The sequence below is a fragment of the Mus caroli genome, chromosome 3, assembly GCF_900094665.2.
Source record: "Mus caroli chromosome 3, CAROLI_EIJ_v1.1, whole genome shotgun sequence".
Classification (NCBI taxonomy): Eukaryota; Metazoa; Chordata; class Mammalia; order Rodentia; family Muridae; genus Mus; species Mus caroli.
In genome coordinates, this window is record NC_034572.1 from 46,606,586 (window position 1) to 46,624,172 (window position 17,587).

Genomic DNA, 17,587 nt, shown 5'->3' on the forward strand with positions numbered 1-17,587 from the left:
GCAAGAGAGGAAGACACCTGGCATGCACCTCTGGCTTTGGAAGGCTTCTACACACAGGCACCACTCCCACACACGAGAAAAATAGCCTACTGCCAGGACTCAGTAGCACTGACTGCACACTCTATTCAAAAGTTCAACGTATATCATAGAGAGAAGATAAAACTCCAGATAGATAAATATTCCCAACCTGGATAATACATACCACGCCTACTGACAGTTTTCAGGAAAAAAAAAAGTCTTACCTTCTGCTTTCAAAATAGGTCGCCAGGTGGTAGTGTTTCTACCTTTCAAAATCAAGTACGTCATCAATATTTGAATTTGAGATGTGCAAACTGGCATGTTACGGGTTCACTTTCTGCAACTTTTTTTTTTTAAATAAAATGTATCAAAAATTTAAGTTTACCAAATGGTAACTTTTAAGAGTAAAGTGCAGTGGTTTGATGGTATATTCAGTACTGTGGTGCCATCACCACTAATCCCAGAATAATTTTATCTTCCCCAAGAGGTACCCATCAGCGGTCAGCTCCCACCACCTTGTCCCTCAGCCCCTGCAAGCTGCCAGTGTATGAGCATCTCCACCCGGGCCCCTCCTGCACACTTCATACTCACAAGTCAAGCTAGATGTAGCATTCTGTGTTGGCTCCTTTCCATCAATACTCACCCACACCATAGCACATATGAGCAGCTCACTCCATTTGTAAATGGGTGAATGGCAGTGTTTGGTGAACTTTCGGGTTCCATCTACTTAGGGCCATTATAGAGGCTGCCTTATCTTCCTATGAAAGTTGTGTGCAGGTGTGGTGCTCTAGTTTTCTTGGCATATTGACTGGCTCAGTCCTATGGCGATCCCACTTAATTTTTTTTAAAAGCCATCAAGTTGTTTTCCACTCTCATGACCATGAATGACATTTCAGTGTCTTCACTTCCACACTAACTCACTTCCCTCTAGACACTGTGAATGTTATCATTAGCCTGGTGTGGGAGAAGTGGCGTCTCACTGAGGCTTCAACTTGCATTTCCCTAAAGACTAAATAACAGCTTGTTAGCCAGTTCCTGGCCTTCTTTTCATGATCCTGTTAGTAGTGATTCTTTCTTTCTTCCTTCCTTTCTTCCTTTCCTTTCCTTTCTTTTCTTCCTTCCTTCCTTCCTTCCTTTCTTTCTTTCTCTTTCTTTCTTTCTTTCTTTCTTTCTTTCTTTCTTTCTTTCTTTCTTTCTTTCTTTCTTTCTTTCTTTCTTTCTTTCTTTCTTTCTTTCTTTCTTTCTTTCTTTCTTTCTTTCTTTCTCTCTTTCTGCTTCTTCTTCTTCCTCCTCCTCTTCCTCCCCCTCCCCTCTCCTCCTCCTCCTCTTCTTCTTTCTTCTCCCTCCTTCTTCTCCTCCCCCTGTATCTTCTTTCTTTAGGGAAATGCTTAGGCTGACTGCACATGTAACAACTCAACTCTACTGGAGTTGTATGTTATACACTGAAGACTCACAGTCAGCACCACAGGCCTTCATCAAATGCATGGTCTGCAAAGGGTTTTCTCCTGTCTTCCTTTCTTTCTTCCTCCCTCCCCTCCCAAAACAGGGCTTCTCTGTGCAGCCTTGGCTGTCCTGGACCTTGCTATGTAGAAAAGGCTAGCCTCCAACTCAGAGAACCCTGAGTGCAGGCATTAAAGGTATGTACCACCATGCCTGGCTTGCTTTTCATTTTCTTATTTACATTTTGTTTATCCATTGACAACTTCATAGAATGAAGTCGACTATTTATTACCCTCTCCCAATTCCTTGTAGATCTACCTCCTCACCGACCCAACTTCATATTTTCTGTCTCAAATCCCTTGTGTTGTGCTGAGCTGGCTAGCTAATCTTGGGTATGGGATCTGCCCTTGAGTGTGGTAAAAATACTAGAGGTCACACTGTTAAAAGAAAACTGCCTCTGTCTTCCCCTCAAAGACGAATAGTTCATCAGCTTAAGGCTGAGTGCTAACCTCCCCTCTACACTGTGTTTTCTCTGGCTTAACTTTCACAAGCCTTGCCCTTAAAACACACTTTTAAAAATGTTTGATGAAATCCATCCCCTTTCAATTGGGGGTCATTGAAAAGAAATTCTTAATAAAAAGTGTATGTGTAGGGGGAGGGAGTGAGTGGGCTCTTGTTAAATGTGAGACCACAAAGGTTTATACTATTATACTAGGTTCTTTCTTTATAGTTTTGGCTCTTATATTTCAGTTTTCCATCCACTTTGGTTCATTTTTCAATATAGTCTGAGATGTGGTGGGTTTATAGTCGCTCTAGCCACTTGTGAAATGATCTACTGAAGAGTTCTGGCAGCCTTATTTGCTTTTTAAACATTAACTGTGTCTAGATATACAGGTTTACATCTGAACTCTAAATTCCATTTCAACCACAGTCCTGGTGTGTAGTAGGTAACACTTCTAATTCACTGCCTTATGATAGTGATGCCCACTCAGTAAAGCTCATACCTCCCATTTGGAATTTGATGTTCCTCCTGGGCTTCTGACATAATGCACCTCTCAGCGTTGACAGCAGCAGAAAGCCAAGCCAGCTCAGAATAGCCAGCACATCCCACTGATGCTCTAACACTCATGCAGTGTGTTAACCTCTGCAGTTCATGGTTAGGTCGATGGAACGCATTTCCACTGGGCACTGTCCTCTTAGTCTGGCATTATTAGAATGTAACCCTATAGTGAGATGAACAGAGCCTATGTAGGCCCATTTAGGTGGCAATATATTACACTGAGTACTGCTGCACTGTGTTTGGTTTGAAAATTGAGATGTTTTGGCTATTGACAGTCCACTTCTGAAAGAAAAGAAGAGGCATATGGGATTTTCACAGGGATTCCATGATGTGGCTACTGGGGAGTACTGCCACCTTGAATCTCTAGTTCTGCACACATGACATGTATTCATTCTCATGAATCAAGGCATCTTTAATTAGGTTATATTTATGCAAGTCAATACAATCCAAAAATATAAAGCTTGGCCCTCAGTAGGCCTAAGTGCTGTTCTGATGTTGGCTTTTATAACCCGTGGTTACAGCTTCTCAGCTACTACCGCACCACATCCCAGCGGGATCTGTTTCCTCTGTTGTACTTCCTTTCTATCAGTATTCTTTCCAAAATGCACTTGCAAATAAAAATACTACAAAGACTGCTGCTCCAGAAATAGTTTAATATATATTAAGAAAACCAGATAACAAGAAAAAATATTTATTTCTCTTAGCAAACAAAGTGCTAAGTGCATCAATCTCTTTTTCACAGTAGAAATAAATTATGTACAATGCAAGTTCCTGCCTTGTATTATGCTGTTTTGATAAATACACCATATAAATTCATTGAACAGACCAACCTGGCAGGTTGATACCACAGTGGATAGCATAGTTGCTTTTGCTCTGAGTGCAAGACAGAGTTTTTAGGGTGGGGTTGGAGGAAACAGACTGAGTGCACAATGTATGGCGATTGCCCATCCTGGAACAGGCTGAAGCTGTCTGCACAGGAAGCCTGCTGAAGGGTCTTTCCCTCTCTTCCAACCTTTCAGCTAAGTGTCTATTTAAATACATACAAGCCTGCACCAGGCATGAAAGTAAGCAGGAAGGGACAACAGCCTGAATGTTTCTCTCCCCATCAACCCCATCAACACCTATTTTGGGATCAGAAACATGGGCTAGGTTCAAGAAGCTATCATTAGAGGAAAGCAGCGGGATCTTCCATGAGCGGACGCTCATTACCAATAAAGCTGTGGTTTAGACGTTACACAGAACTAACTTACAAGTCATCCGACTTAATCCCGAAACCTTCCAGCTGACTTTATGCCTCTGTCTGTAATTCCAAATCAAGGGGACCTTTATGCCGCTATGCAGAGGCAGCTAATGGGCAAGAGAACATTGCTCCCTACAGATTCAAGTCAATATTGATTTACCTCCATGTTAGCTGAGAATGAAAGAAATTGACCTACAACCTCATACTAGGAAAACTATTAATTCTCAATCTTCAAAGTAAAGACTCATAGATTAAAAACCCTAACCACCCTTGGTGTTATTGCCAGGCAGCAATTATCTGCAAACGCCATCGACATCATCAAGAGAGCAGTGTCTTCACCTGCTCAGGTGACCTATGAAGGATGCTCTCTGGATCTTTGTATGCGTTGTCTGGATTCATCACGGCTGCATGCACTTCCCCGTAGGCTCTGCAGACGAGCTCTGTAGACTGCTTTATAATCTGCTCCCTATGGATAAGCAAACAAAACCAGAATATAACAGAAGCCCAGTAACCGTAAGCACACACATCTGGATGATATCGTGCTTCAGCCCCATGCTGCCCAGTTCCTACTAGTGGGCAGTGTTTACTGTTTATTAAAGTCTCCGTCATCACATGCACCCTCCTGAGCCAGGGGCTGCATTTTACCCACTGCTTGGCCATCAGGAACAGAACAGTGCCTCACATATAGATGTGCCTGCACTTAGAATGGGCTTACATCTGGTGAAACAAGCTAAAAAAACATGAGAGAAGAAAAATACATTTAATCTCCAAAGAGTAGAGTCAAGTAAATGTTCATCTCTTGAACCAGTTTCTCTTGTGGGGCCTTGTAAGTAAAACCCAAAAGACCAGGCTGTTCTCCAAGGCTTACAAACTCCCCAACACATGAGAACGTTAGAGAGTACTTTATAAATGATCCACACTGTAAGTCACAGAGCAAATAGAAGAACCACGGAGCTAATTTGCCATGAGAAAAGCGAGTGAACTAAGGGTGGGTCATCTTCACGTTTCTACCAACTTCTCATGTCCTTCAAAATGCTCAACACTAAGAAATTGTTTACCCAGTTACAAATGTCAAAATTTCAAAACTCTTAGTACAGATCACTAAGGAAGTACACAGAGAAACCATTCTTATTAAACCATGCTCATGTAAACTGGTTGTATTTGAAACAGTTATTTAAAGCACTGAGCTACCAAATGAATTGCTTGCTTCTAGAATCAGGGAGCTTGTTACTCAGTACTTAGGATTCTCGTTGCCTAACAACCCTCAGCATCACCACAAACCTACTGTTCCTAAAAATAGCTTCTCTCCACATGCAGGTTCTGAGACCACTGAGAGTGAGCTTTCCTAGGGTGCAATCAAATGCACACCAGGAGAAAGACTTCAACAATGAAGGGCTATGCAGACAATACAGTTTGCTTTTACTGGGGCTAGGAGTTGAAGCCAGGGTTTGCCCAGACCCTCGGAAAATTCTCTACCATTGAGCCCCGAGGACCACACGGTTCATGAACTTGCTAAAGACAACACTGTCTTCTACTTGTAGTGTCTCCAACCCAAAGTCATCTCCTATAAGTACTGCTCTTCCCTCTGGCTGCCCTAAGATGCTTCTCTTATGGTAATAAGGTATCTTATGATAGTGATCAAGCTTTTGGTGATCTGAGGACACTGGGGTGCCCTGTGCAACTTCTCTGTCCAGGCTTTCTTACTGTTAAGCATGCTGATCCACATCTCGCATGGCATCTGGAGAAAGTTCTCGCATTAATAAGCCCTGCCTGGTCCCTCAGGAGGGATGGATGTTGTACTTTAGATACTGTACTTTTCAGGTATAAGTGCAGCAGTCTTTGTAACTTCCTTATTCTCTCGGTGTGTTGATGCTTTCCTTTAGTCCACAGACACGTTTCCAATGCTCGCTGTAAATATCTGCTCATGTTACACACATCAGCTGTGGGTCCGTTTCTATTAACGGATCATTTTTCTCTTTTGGGTTCACGTTTTCCTGTACCTAAGTAGTTCTGGGGTGTTCCTACAATTCTGGATGGACTCATGTCTTCATGTACGACAGTCCCAGTCATCCTTCAAAGCAGTGAGTTCTGTTAGGAAGTCAGTGAGCTGAGTTCAAGATTAGCATGGTACTTAGTGTGAGCTCAGGGCTCCAGCAACCCATCTTTAACCTACTTCCTGGGGGCTCCTGAGCACTGTCCAGGCTATAGTTGCTTTTCTGCAGATAAGTTTCCAGAAGTTATTCTATCATGTTTCTTTTCCTTTACTTAATTAAGAACTTGTTTAGTTTTGTTTATACAGGTTATTTGTTTATACAGATAATGAATATAGTTGCTAGACTCCAAGAAAAACACAGCCCACTTCCTTCAAACCAAAATAAAGAAAATAACCCCCACAAAACAAAAACCAATTATTTCACTAAGCCCATGCTTTTACCTTTTTTTTAAAAAGATATATTTATTTATTTTTATNTATGTGAGTACACTTTAGCTTTCTTCAGACACACCAGAAGAGGGCATTGGATCTCATTACAGATGGTTGTGAGCCACCATGTGGTTGCAGGGATTTGAACTCAGGACCTCTGGAAGAGCAGTCAGTGTTCTTAACCAGCTGAGCCATCTCTCCAGCCCCCATGCTTTTACTTTTAATAAATGTAAAAAAAATCTGAACCTAAAACTAAAAGAGCTCTTAAATCATATATACACCCCTGCATGTTCATTTGGAAACACATGCTTCCCTGTTTAAATTCCTCACAGAATCTATTCTACTACTGGCAGAGTCCTAAGTCAGGTTACTATGATGCTCAAGGTGATCACTGCGTCTAGCAGCAAAGAGAGCAACATCTTTCCAATTTATCCAAAGGGAAAAGAAACCTAAGGTTAATTCATCTTTAAAACCATTCATCTTTCTATTTCTCTCCCTATGTTCTATACTTCTTGGTACCGTATAAGTATATCTGCTTAGTAGTTCCCTTCAAGACCAAATGTCCAATCAAACTCTCTGTTGAAAGATAAAACTTGGGACAAACAAGTTCTAGTGGAGCACTGTGCACACAGAGGGACTCCCTGCTAGAGCCCCGCCTTCCTGCCACCTCCCTGCTGCAGCCCCACCTCCCTGCCACCTCCCTGCTGAAGCTCCAACCTCCTTGTCTTCTTCCTACTGTACTCTCTTACACCAGGCAGCTCAGGCTGTGCCCTGTCGCCATGCTGGTATGGATCCATGTGTGCTATGTCCCGAGCTATCCATTAACTGAATTTCAACTTCAGATGAGTTTACCACTGTATCCCCACTCTAAATTAAGGAGACATGTACAATATTTAATAGCTTTAAATCTACAGAAAACCAGATTCAAAGTAAACCACAAGATAGTCATCTACACTGCAAAATATGTAGGACATGGTTCAAATTATCAACGCTGCCTTGACTTGCTTACAATATATAGGGATTTGGTGTCATGTCTATTTGACTTCAATTGTAGTCAGAGCAATTTAAAATCATTAGCAAAGTAAGATTTCATATTAATGAGAGAGGTTGAAGGGAAATATAGGCAAGGAGTAAGTATGGCTAAGGTTAATTCTTTGGGGTAGTAAGGCGGGTAAACTACTAAAGACTATAGTTCTTCAAAGGCAAATATCTCAGTCTTAAAATAATGTATTTTTAAGAAGATTATCTGATATTTAAAGGTGTATGCATTTCCCCTATCCTGGGAGCAGACACTTACTTCACTGTGGCACTGAGAAGGGAATTCAGCTGTGGCATCAGGAGGTGGTCTGGGGCCGAGAGGTAGCGGTCAAACTGAGCCTGAGAGGAGAGCGGACAAGAGATGTAAGGAAGGCTACGGAGCTACAAACACCTGCTCCTGGGGAGCGTTAAAACCTCAGAAGGTCCCCAGCAAAGCTGTCTAAGGATATGTAAGAGCAGTTCTTAAAACATGTTAGTTAACACCCTAAACCGCCAATATTAAACACACATGCACCAGGGTTTAAAAAGGTTGGTAGAATAAAGAGAGAGTGTAAGCTAACATACAACTTTCATTTTATGTGTGCATGTTTCTGTGTTAACATGTTTGTGGAGGCCTGTGTGTGTGTGTGTGTGTGTGTGTGTGTACAGAGGACAGAGGACAACTTTGGGTGCTATTCTCCAGGTACCACTCACCTCTTTTTTTCCCCGCCAAGACAGAGTCTCTAGTAGCCTAGACCTTGCCAAGTGGACCAGGCTGGCCAGTGGACCCCACAGCTCCCTGAGCGAGTCCCTCCTCTTGCCAGCACTTGGGATTACAGGCATGCACCGCCACATCTGGCGTTGTAAGTGGGTGCTAGGGACTGAGCTCGGGCTCGCAGACTTGGGTGGCAAGCACGTTACTGACTGCACCATCCCTGAACCTTATAAATATCTTTCCAAGAAAGTTAGTTAGGTCTTCTTAAGTAAATCCTAAATCTACTCGTTGTCATCACAATTTTTAAACATGAATTTTTCTCTGAAATTCCAGTTTCTAGTACAGTTTTTACTTTACTATATACGATGATTGTTTTTTCTATGTGGAGTTTTTTTTTTTTTTACCATGCTATAATGTACCCTATGCGTTTCACTTAGGGCTCTGCAACAGCAGCACTGCCAGTCCTCCCGTTTCTTCTGCAGAGTTGTTAGCATAAGCCTTTTAGCTACTTTCAGTCCTGGAATATAGCTGTGATGGTTAATGTCAACTGTCTGCTTGGCAGGGCCTTGAGTCCCCTGGGCAGGAGTCTCAGTGAGGACTATGTAAGTTAGGCTGGGCTGTGGGCATGCCTGCTAGGAATCTTACCTGGGTCAACTGTGAGAAGACCCACACTGAATCAGGGCAATGCCATTTCATAGGGTGGGGACGAATATGTATTCGCACTGCTCTCTTCTGACTATGGACTGCATGTGGCCAGCTGTTTCAAAGCCCCATCAAAGTAAGCAGTCCCTTTTAACTGTGAGCTAAAACAAACCCTTTCTTCATTAACTTGATTCTATCAGGAAAAGAAACTGAGAGAGAAATATAGAGGGCGTCTCTGGTATCAGAACTGTTCTCAGGACAGATGGCAACTGCAGCAGGCGAGCCTCCAGGCTCTGGAAGCTGACTTCCTGGGTGAATGGAACTAAGGAGTTATAGCAACTGTGCACCGTGAAACGCAGAATTTCACTAATGAGTGCAGGGCTACATGACTTACAAGTCATGCCCACAACATACACGAACATCTATGGCATATGCCTAGAACAAGCTTACGTCAGAAAAGCATGCTGCCCAAAGTGGTGCTCATCCTAAAAGGAAGGAATAAACTCTTGTGTGTGTGCTCGAGACTGTGCATGTGTGTGTTAGTATACGGATGGGTGCGTGTGTTTGGAAGTGTGCATGAATGTATAGGTGTGTCACTGACTGAATGTATGAGTTTGAATGTGCATTAGTGTATATTGATGTGTATGATTGTTTATTTGTACTTACCTGAGACCATCAGTGTATGTGTAAGTGCAGGAGTGTATGCATGAGTGTGGATATGTTTATCAGTGTGAATGTGCCTGAGTATGTGTATACCTGTGTGAATGTACATGAGTGTATGCATTTGTGAGTTTGTGTATGTGTGTGTTCATGTGTGTAACTGTGTCTGAGTGTGCATGTGAATGTGTGTGTGTGTGCATGGGTAGTGCTAGGGATGGAACACAGAACTGCATGCATGCCAGGCAAGCATCCTACTACTGCTCCAACTGGAGCTGTTCACTTGAAAACCATAACCTGAAGGTTTCATGAATCTCCTGCAGAGGAATAACACACACACTGAAATCCTACTTATCACCTCAGGGAAAAGCACAGGCTTAGAGCAGGAGCCACGGCAGTAACAAAGTCTGTGCTTCACATCTGTCGCCACGCCTGCTTCTCTGCCACAATAGGAACCAAACTCGGAAAATAAAGACATTCTAAACTGTGCTGGTGATGTGACTGAGGCCTGATAGAAGATTCCAGTACACGATAAACCCTGGGAGAACTCATAAAAGGAGCACACACTCAGGAGCTGTGACTGGGCTCCAACTGAACGTCAAGAGAGCAAAGCTGTTACCTAGGACATTCTCACCACACAGTAAGCCATGGACAGCCCTGCCTAAGGAAATCCCACTTGAAATGTCTTGTTACACACTTACCATTGCAGCCTTCAGCGCCACAGCATCTAGGTTGGGCATATTGGCTAAAGAACCCTATAAGAAAGTTATAAAAACGGTTCATTAGAAGATTGCCCAAGTTCAGAAAAATCACATAGTTATTTCCAAAGAAAATCGGCTTCTCGAAACTACAGTAAGAGTAGGGCCGTGATTGAGGAGCAAAGGCGCAAGGCATCAACAACGGAAACACCACCACCCTTGAGATGTACTCGGAGCAAGGAAAGGAAAGTGACAAGCACTTGGAGGCTGCGGCCAGCTGTGGAGGCTGCTACCCTCTAAGCGAGCAGAGAACAGTGAAGAAGTGTTGCACTGTCAATCCATTTCAGAAAAATTCGAGAACAAAAGCTGCTAATTCTTTGCTTAATTTTTAAGGCAGGATGGCTACTTTGTATTAGGATTTCCCATCACCCCAGGGCCTATTAGTATTGGGGTTCTGTTCTGTAAGATTATTTCAGTTCAGAACATTTTTCTTTACTGATATGCTAAGTTAGATGGAGGATAATATTACTTGTCTAGCAATCCATACATTCATTTGGTTGAAAATGAGACTTTAAAAATCCATCAGTATGAACATTGTATATACTTTGTAACACTAGTTTCTCTGTCTCCACATCTTGTGACACTAATTCCTAAATATTCTCATTACATTTCACCAAGAATTATTCTCATTCTCAGGTGTTCTCCTATCCCTGACAGTCACTGTACTTAGCCTGTCTCAGTGCAGGACATGAACACAGAAGACAGCTAATCCGTAGCAGGGCCACGATTAAATCTAGAGTCATCTCCAGAAACCACCCCGGCTGCCCCTTTGCCAGGCCAAGTGGTACGCACCTGATCAGGTCTATGTTGCTGTATAGTGTTGTAGATATAGCTCAAGCCAACTCTAGTTAAAACATAAGAGGCTTGCTCATTGATAAGAGTGTCCAGATGGGCTTCAATCTATGATAAAGCACAGCAGAAGAAGCACTTTAGAAGAGAACTATCAGTAAGAGCAGAGCACACTGGGCCGGCGGGCGGCCATCATGGACCTGACAGGCAGCCTCCGTCTGTCCGAGACAGCTGCTGCTTCCCTTAGTTACAACTAACCAGTTGTAACTGGTTCCAGGGCTGGCCACTAGCTAGGAAATATATGGGTGCCTGTTCTCTCAGCTGTTTCAGAACTCAGACGTCGTCACAACCATGTGATATAAATTACTCAGGGAGAACGAGGGCTCGAAGGCTACCTCCTGAGCCTCCCTCCCTTCCCTGGACAGCCCAATCTCTGAAGAACCTTGGTGAGAATCGGTGCTGCAGCTGAGAAATGAGGCACCTGCAGGAAAGCACCCCAATAAAAGGAAGCTGCTCTTCCCACTTGCCAGCCTCCCCTCCCCCCCTTATACACCACGAAGCATCCCCAATTTTACAATCTGCCAACTACACAGAGCACCGCCAGCTCCCATCTCTGTGCTATGTCAAAGCCTGCCTAGTTCAAGCCACTCCAGCACCAGCCTTCCTCCTACCAAGAAGCCTCCCATGTTCTTCTTTTTCATGTAAATACCCAAGGAAGTATAATTAAGGGTCCTTACTTCCTGGATTTCCTGAAACCTAAGAAAAATAATTCGTTCAAATGTAAGCTTTTAATGAAAGTGCAAAAGAATACAGTGCTGACAGCCAAGTCAGTAGTGAACTGAAAAAGAAAAAGACAGAAAATATCAAAGAAACGAGACAAAGAGGCTCACAGTAAACTGGAGAAGAGACCCATGATATAAAATGAAACAAAGATAGGATCTCCAGAGTGTAAGAGAGTAACACACAGATTGATGACAGATAGACAGACAGACAGACAGGTAGACAGTCAGATAGAGTAAAAAGTTTGAATCTTTGAACTGAAATGGCTCTCAAATGTTTATGATGGGAACAATTGGAAAAAAGAAATACTTAATATGTTCTGGAGAAGTATCTGAACCCAAAGAAAAATCCTTACAGGCATCTAGGTGGACAGACCCTGTTATTCCAAGGGGGCTCAGACTTCCCTGATCTTAGCAGCAGTGCTGGGGAAAGCTAGGTGACAGCGGGAGATGAGTGAGGTGATGGGTGGGATCTGGAGCCTCAACCCAACAACACAAACTAGCTGGAGGATCCCATGAGCCACAGTCTAGCTTTACCCCTGTATGTCTCTAGAAGTATGTGTGCAGAGTCCAGCGTACACATCATATGTGGTGGGGAGCATACAGACTCTGGACAAACTCCATCTAACAGATACGGAACTATGTGCCATGCAGAAAATGAACAGAACTGAAGACAGGCATGTAACTGCTGGTAATGCAAAATAATGAACATTTTAAGAAAATAGATCTGAGACGAGTGGCAGAGATTTGGGGTTGACTTAGAAACAAATATGCAAAACATCTCCTGCCTCAGTGTAGGTCAAGAAGGCCAAAGTGACCATGAGACAGGAGGACAAGGTCGTGAGGAATAGATGACACAGATAAGCATGAGGGGACTGAGGGTGAAGCAGCAGGCAGCAGGAGAGGGCAGTGAACAAGCACACATGCACTCATGCAGATGCTATCCTGAAGCCCATTATTTGTGTGCTAAGCTAAAAGCTATTAAAAACTGGATCCTCTCCAAAACCTTAAGTGTCACACACCAGAATTTAGAGCTGCCAATGTACATTCCAAAGGAAATGAGTGTACAAGTAGGTGAATGGGAGACACTAGTTCACAACTGTGCCTTTGTACAACAAACTCCAACATTATTAACATGTTATTATTATTGATCCTCCTCAAGTATTTTTAAAAGAGTTAGAAATCAGAAAATTTACATATATGAAAGCTACTTCTCAGAAAAACACAAACCAACAAATCAAACTTACTATATTCACTACTAAAGTGTTCGTGCTTTTTATAATAGAACATTCGGGGCCTTTGCTTCAGCCTTGTTCCCTTGAACGCTGCACTACCAGTACCCAAGTGTTAGTCAGGTAACTCACAGATGGCTCTGGCTCAGCCATCATTCAGTCTTTGAGAGACACTAGCTGGCTAATGGGAACAATGACTGTTAAAGAATCCACAGCGTTTGCCTGGTACTGCTTCTGTCCTCTGTACTACCTGCTGTACATAGTGCACTGCTGGAGAAATACAGCCTACCATGCAACATGGCATCTGCATAGCACTGAACATTCAAGTCCATCAGAGAGCTTCCTGGCACCATCCACACTACAATCTCATCACGTTCCTCACATTATGGCATCTCTAAAACTGAAAGCCAAAATTGTGGGTGTGTGTGCTGGCAAGCGCATACAATCATGCATGCATGTGTTTACATCCTTTGGATAGACTACCTTAAGGAATTCATGGAGTTAGGCCATTGACATTTGTCAAAAGCTGGTATGCTGAAAATGCAAAATCACAGAGAATCCACTTTCTAGCAAAATTCACCTGAAACTGAAGCATTTCTAGGCGCCTGTCTGTGAATTCGAACAGAGCCAGGGTTGTCTTCATCATGTACAGTGAGTTGACCATGAACGTGGCCATGTCAGCTGTGCCTAAATTGCTGGCTGACACTGTACACATCTGGAGGAGAGGATCCAGGACACAGGACAAAACCTGCAAATGACAAGGAAATGGATTATTTCCTAATCAGGAGATGGTCCTGGATATAAGAATTAAATGCAAAACTAACTGAGGATAGCCAGCTAACTTATAAACAAGTGCATGAAGGAGAGATTTAATAACAAGACCAGATAGCCTAAAAACAGGCATCAACGGGGATGGAGAGATGGCTCAATGATTAAGAGCACCGACTGCTTTTCCGAAGGTCCAGAGTTCAAATCCCAGCAACCACATGGTGGCTCACAATCATCTGCAATGAGATCTGATGCCCTCTTCTGGTGCATATGAAGACAGCTACAGTGTACTTAGATATAATAATAAATAAATCTTAAAAAAACAAAAAAACAGGCATCGACAAATTACCTTTAAAAATCAAGAACTGATTTAATCTTGAAGAAAAGTCAACACTAAAGGGATTGTCAAAGTGCATGGCCACTCACACCAACGTGTAACAGAGTATGCGAGGGAGGTGACCAGGCACTCAGGGACTTACAAACTACCTGCACAAAGTCAGCCTGCCGAGCATCCAAGGGGATGACTGAAGAATCGTGCGATGCCAGAACATCCCGCAGCAAAGTGAGGGTCTGACTCAGGGCAGAACTGGGTCCGAGGTCAGGTGGTGGGAGCTCAACCTGGACAAAAAGAGCAGTTACCCACTGCCTATGTACTCTTCAGTTGTGTAAAACACAGAGGGCTCGTGAGAAAGTCGCAGATGTAACGTGATGCCACGTCTAATATACTCCAGACTCACAAGTTAGCAACAGCCAGTTCTGAAGGACGCCACTCAGGGTGACAAGGTTTACCCAGGGTTACCATTACCACTTTCTATGTTAAAGCTCAAGATCTTATTAGAAAAGCTGGCATTCCCTTGAATTGTAGAATTATACATGTTACATACTGAAAAATAACCTAGTTTATTTTGGTTTTAGCCCAAGTTCTGAGAATAACTGAATCCACACAGCAGCACAGACCCCAACAGCAGCGTCACTGAGAGTGATTACCCACTCTCAGGGTTCAGTGTCCAGCCTGGGGCTCTTGGCTCCACTCTTCGTTGAGAGGCACTGGAGGATTCCACAGGCTACTCACTTGGAAGAAGAATTCTCAGGAAGTAAGAACCACTAAAAATTTGGAAGATTGGTTTGAAATCCTGGATCTACCACTTATGGTCTATCTCGTCACTTGGGAAAGCCAGGACGGGGGAGCTCGTGCATCGGCTGCTGAACAGAGCCCTGGGTTACCTCAGGAAGGGGAAGCCCGGCCTAACAACACTGCTGCTCGCAAGCACCACCAGGGGGCTGCTGGGGACCGACTTTTTAATTTTGTTTCTTTTTAATATTAAAAGGTCTTATGCAAGTATGAGATTCTGCCTATGAAACTTTAAAAGAATGTCAGAATAGTTGAGATTGTAAATGAAACAAAACTTGACAATTGAAGTCTTTGTTAAGAAACTATACCCTGTGTCAGAAAGACAGAAAGGGGAATGAAAACTTAAGACACACAGAAAACAAAGAGCAATCTAACAAATTCAAGTGTCAGGAAGCCATCCAAATGTAAACGGGTTAAACATGCTCATCAAAAGGCAAAGACTAAGTACGAATTTATTGTTTATCAAACTGTATGCGATCTTCTAACAAGCCAAAGTAAAAGGGCAGGGGAGAGAGATGCTCTGCAAATACTCAAGTGAAAGCCAGCACAGTCACCTCCCAGCAGGCAGGAGGGCAGACGGATCGCTACATAAAGGGCGTTTTATGATAGTAAAAAGATCAGTATGTGATAGGAGCTACAATAGTCACCTCCAAGGAAGCATCTAGCAGCAGAACCCAAATTTGAAGCTGACAAGGAGTAATTATTCCTGCTACAGAACTCTGCTTGACTTACAACACGAGAGCATCCCCATCTCTGGGCTCACTGCTTGCTTATATTACATGGTAGTTTTTCTATCCTCTCACAGTGTCTATGTGTGCGACACAGAAGACAAAGCTGCACCGTTAGAACACGTTAGAGACTATGAAGCTGTTTGGAAATACTTTGTAAGAGCTCCAGGCTTCACTGTGTCGCATCAGCTCTAACACAGGCATACTCGGTAAATTCTGTATTTAAAAATTTTTTTAAAATTAAAATTTTTAGAAAACAAAGTAATGAACTCACCTTGAGATGTTTTCCTCACATTAGAGTGAAGTTATGCTAATCCTGGAAGAGGACTCTGACCTGAGATTTACTAAACTTCCCCAACATGAACTTGAAGAGGAAAACATATCACTAACGTCCAAACATGTGCTCCCATTTGCATGGCCGCAGCCCAGGGAGGCCAGGCCGACCCACCTTGTCCATCAGTTTATTCGCATGGAGACTCAAGCTACTGAAGAAGATTTTTTTGCTTAGCAAGTGCATTTCCTCAATTGTTGTCAGTAGAGTAGCTGCACTATTTCCAACGATGCCACTAAAAGCAAACAAAATTCATTTCAGGGGGAAAACAAGCCAACGAAGTTCATCTCCTGGAGCAGTCTTCGGAGAGATCTCAATCTGTGGCTGGAGATGCACAGTGCCTACGACTGTGTCTTTTCAAGCTTGAAGGCCTGAGTTTGAGCCCCTAGCACCCACATAAGAGCCATATTAGCCTGCAGGTGCCTGCCACCCCAGCACTGGGGCCGCAGGAGCCCTCTGACCAGCCTAAAGGCAAGCTTCAGATTCTCAAGGGAATGAGGCAGACAGTGATGGAGGAAGTCATCTGACATTCTCCCCCGGCCTCCACACACAGGACAGGCACATGTCACATCCAGGCATGAATGCATGTACACCACAGAGATATGGAAGGAGGGGCGGGGAGATACGCATTGAATGACCTGGGCTACAATAATGACTTTACAACAAAAACAAAAATAGACTTAAATAGGTATACGTGTGTGTGTGTTCTAGAAACTAAAACTAATCACTCTAGGTTTATATAAAAATGTCAGGTTTCTTTTGGCTTGAGTAAGGGGGTTAGAAAGGGAAAGAAGCAAGCTAACGCTTGAGCATCCACAGAACGAGTCTGGGATGTGGACGTGCGTTCGTCACGTTAGGGAAGCTGCAGAGCTCAGAGGGGTCAGGATCTAGATATACAGATGAGATGAGTGATGCTGGGTTGGCAAAGGCTTTGTAACTATTCCACATTTCTGGCTTCAGGCATCCTGGGTAAGGTTTAGTCAACCTGTACTATGCTCCCAGTATTTCATAACGGATTGCAGCAAGGCTGTGAGTCAGAACTGACATCTGTGACATGCAAACACTGACATCTGTGACATGCACAACAACACATGCATTTTCGTTACATAGCAAAGTCTGGTTTTAATTTTAAGAAAGACAATTAATAGCTCTTAGTGACTAGATAATTAGATTGTGGAATCCTTAGTTCTTTTCATTAAAACTAGCTTATCCTATCAACAACATAGCTAAAAACTATAGTTACTCAATTCTTTACAGCTGCTTAGAGACCAGTATAGTTAGACTAACCGTGAATATCTGCTATTTTGAAATAATTAATTGCATCAGCATATTTGGTAATTTTCAATTTTCTATTAGGAAGACGATTCTTCGATCCATCCAAAGAGATTTCTCATTTTTGCAAGGAGGAAAGTGTGCTTACATATTTTGCTCACTGATATTCTGAAAGGAATTTTAATTTTAATATTTTTTGCTAAGATACATTGTCTCAAATGTTGAGGTACACTGTGTGAAATTGTGTCTCTGTCCATCCTCACCTACCTAAGGCATTCTCTGATTGGCTTTAAAATTTGATCGCTACTCCTGGGCAGGAGTGGAAGGTGGGACTTCCTGAGAGGGAGAAAGGAATTCTGGGAATGAGGAGGAGGAGAGGAGACATGGGAGGAGACAGACATGATTAAAGGCCTGGAATGTATAGCTAGCCATGTGGGTGGGCGGGGCTAGGTCGTGGGTTAACTTAGATGAGCTAGTTAAAAATCTGCCCAGCTAAGGCCTAAGGCCTTGAAGTCTTTTTTTTTTTTTTTTTTTTTTTTTTTTTTTTTTATGGCCTGTTTCTTTTTGCAACTTGTCTTCTCAATGAA

At 43.0% G+C, this 17,587-nt stretch overlaps 1 protein-coding gene across 1 annotated transcript in view; it reads right to left on the reverse strand.

Annotated features, from left to right (window-relative positions):
- Nucleotides 1-3,193: 3,193 nt before the first annotated feature.
- Nucleotides 3,194-17,587, reverse strand: part of Cog6 (component of oligomeric golgi complex 6) — a 34,463-nt gene continuing 20,069 nt past the window's right edge. The window contains exons 13-19 of the mRNA XM_021158642.2: nucleotides 15,846-15,963; nucleotides 14,024-14,155; nucleotides 13,350-13,517; nucleotides 10,762-10,869; nucleotides 9,913-9,966; nucleotides 7,478-7,557; nucleotides 3,194-4,224 (exon numbers count right to left, since the gene is read on the reverse strand). Of these exons, the coding sequence (XP_021014301.1) occupies nucleotides 4,077-4,224; nucleotides 7,478-7,557; nucleotides 9,913-9,966; nucleotides 10,762-10,869; nucleotides 13,350-13,517; nucleotides 14,024-14,155; nucleotides 15,846-15,963 (808 nt within the window). The 3' untranslated portion in view covers nucleotides 3,194-4,076. The remainder of the gene's footprint in view (nucleotides 4,225-7,477; nucleotides 7,558-9,912; nucleotides 9,967-10,761; nucleotides 10,870-13,349; nucleotides 13,518-14,023; nucleotides 14,156-15,845; nucleotides 15,964-17,587) is intronic.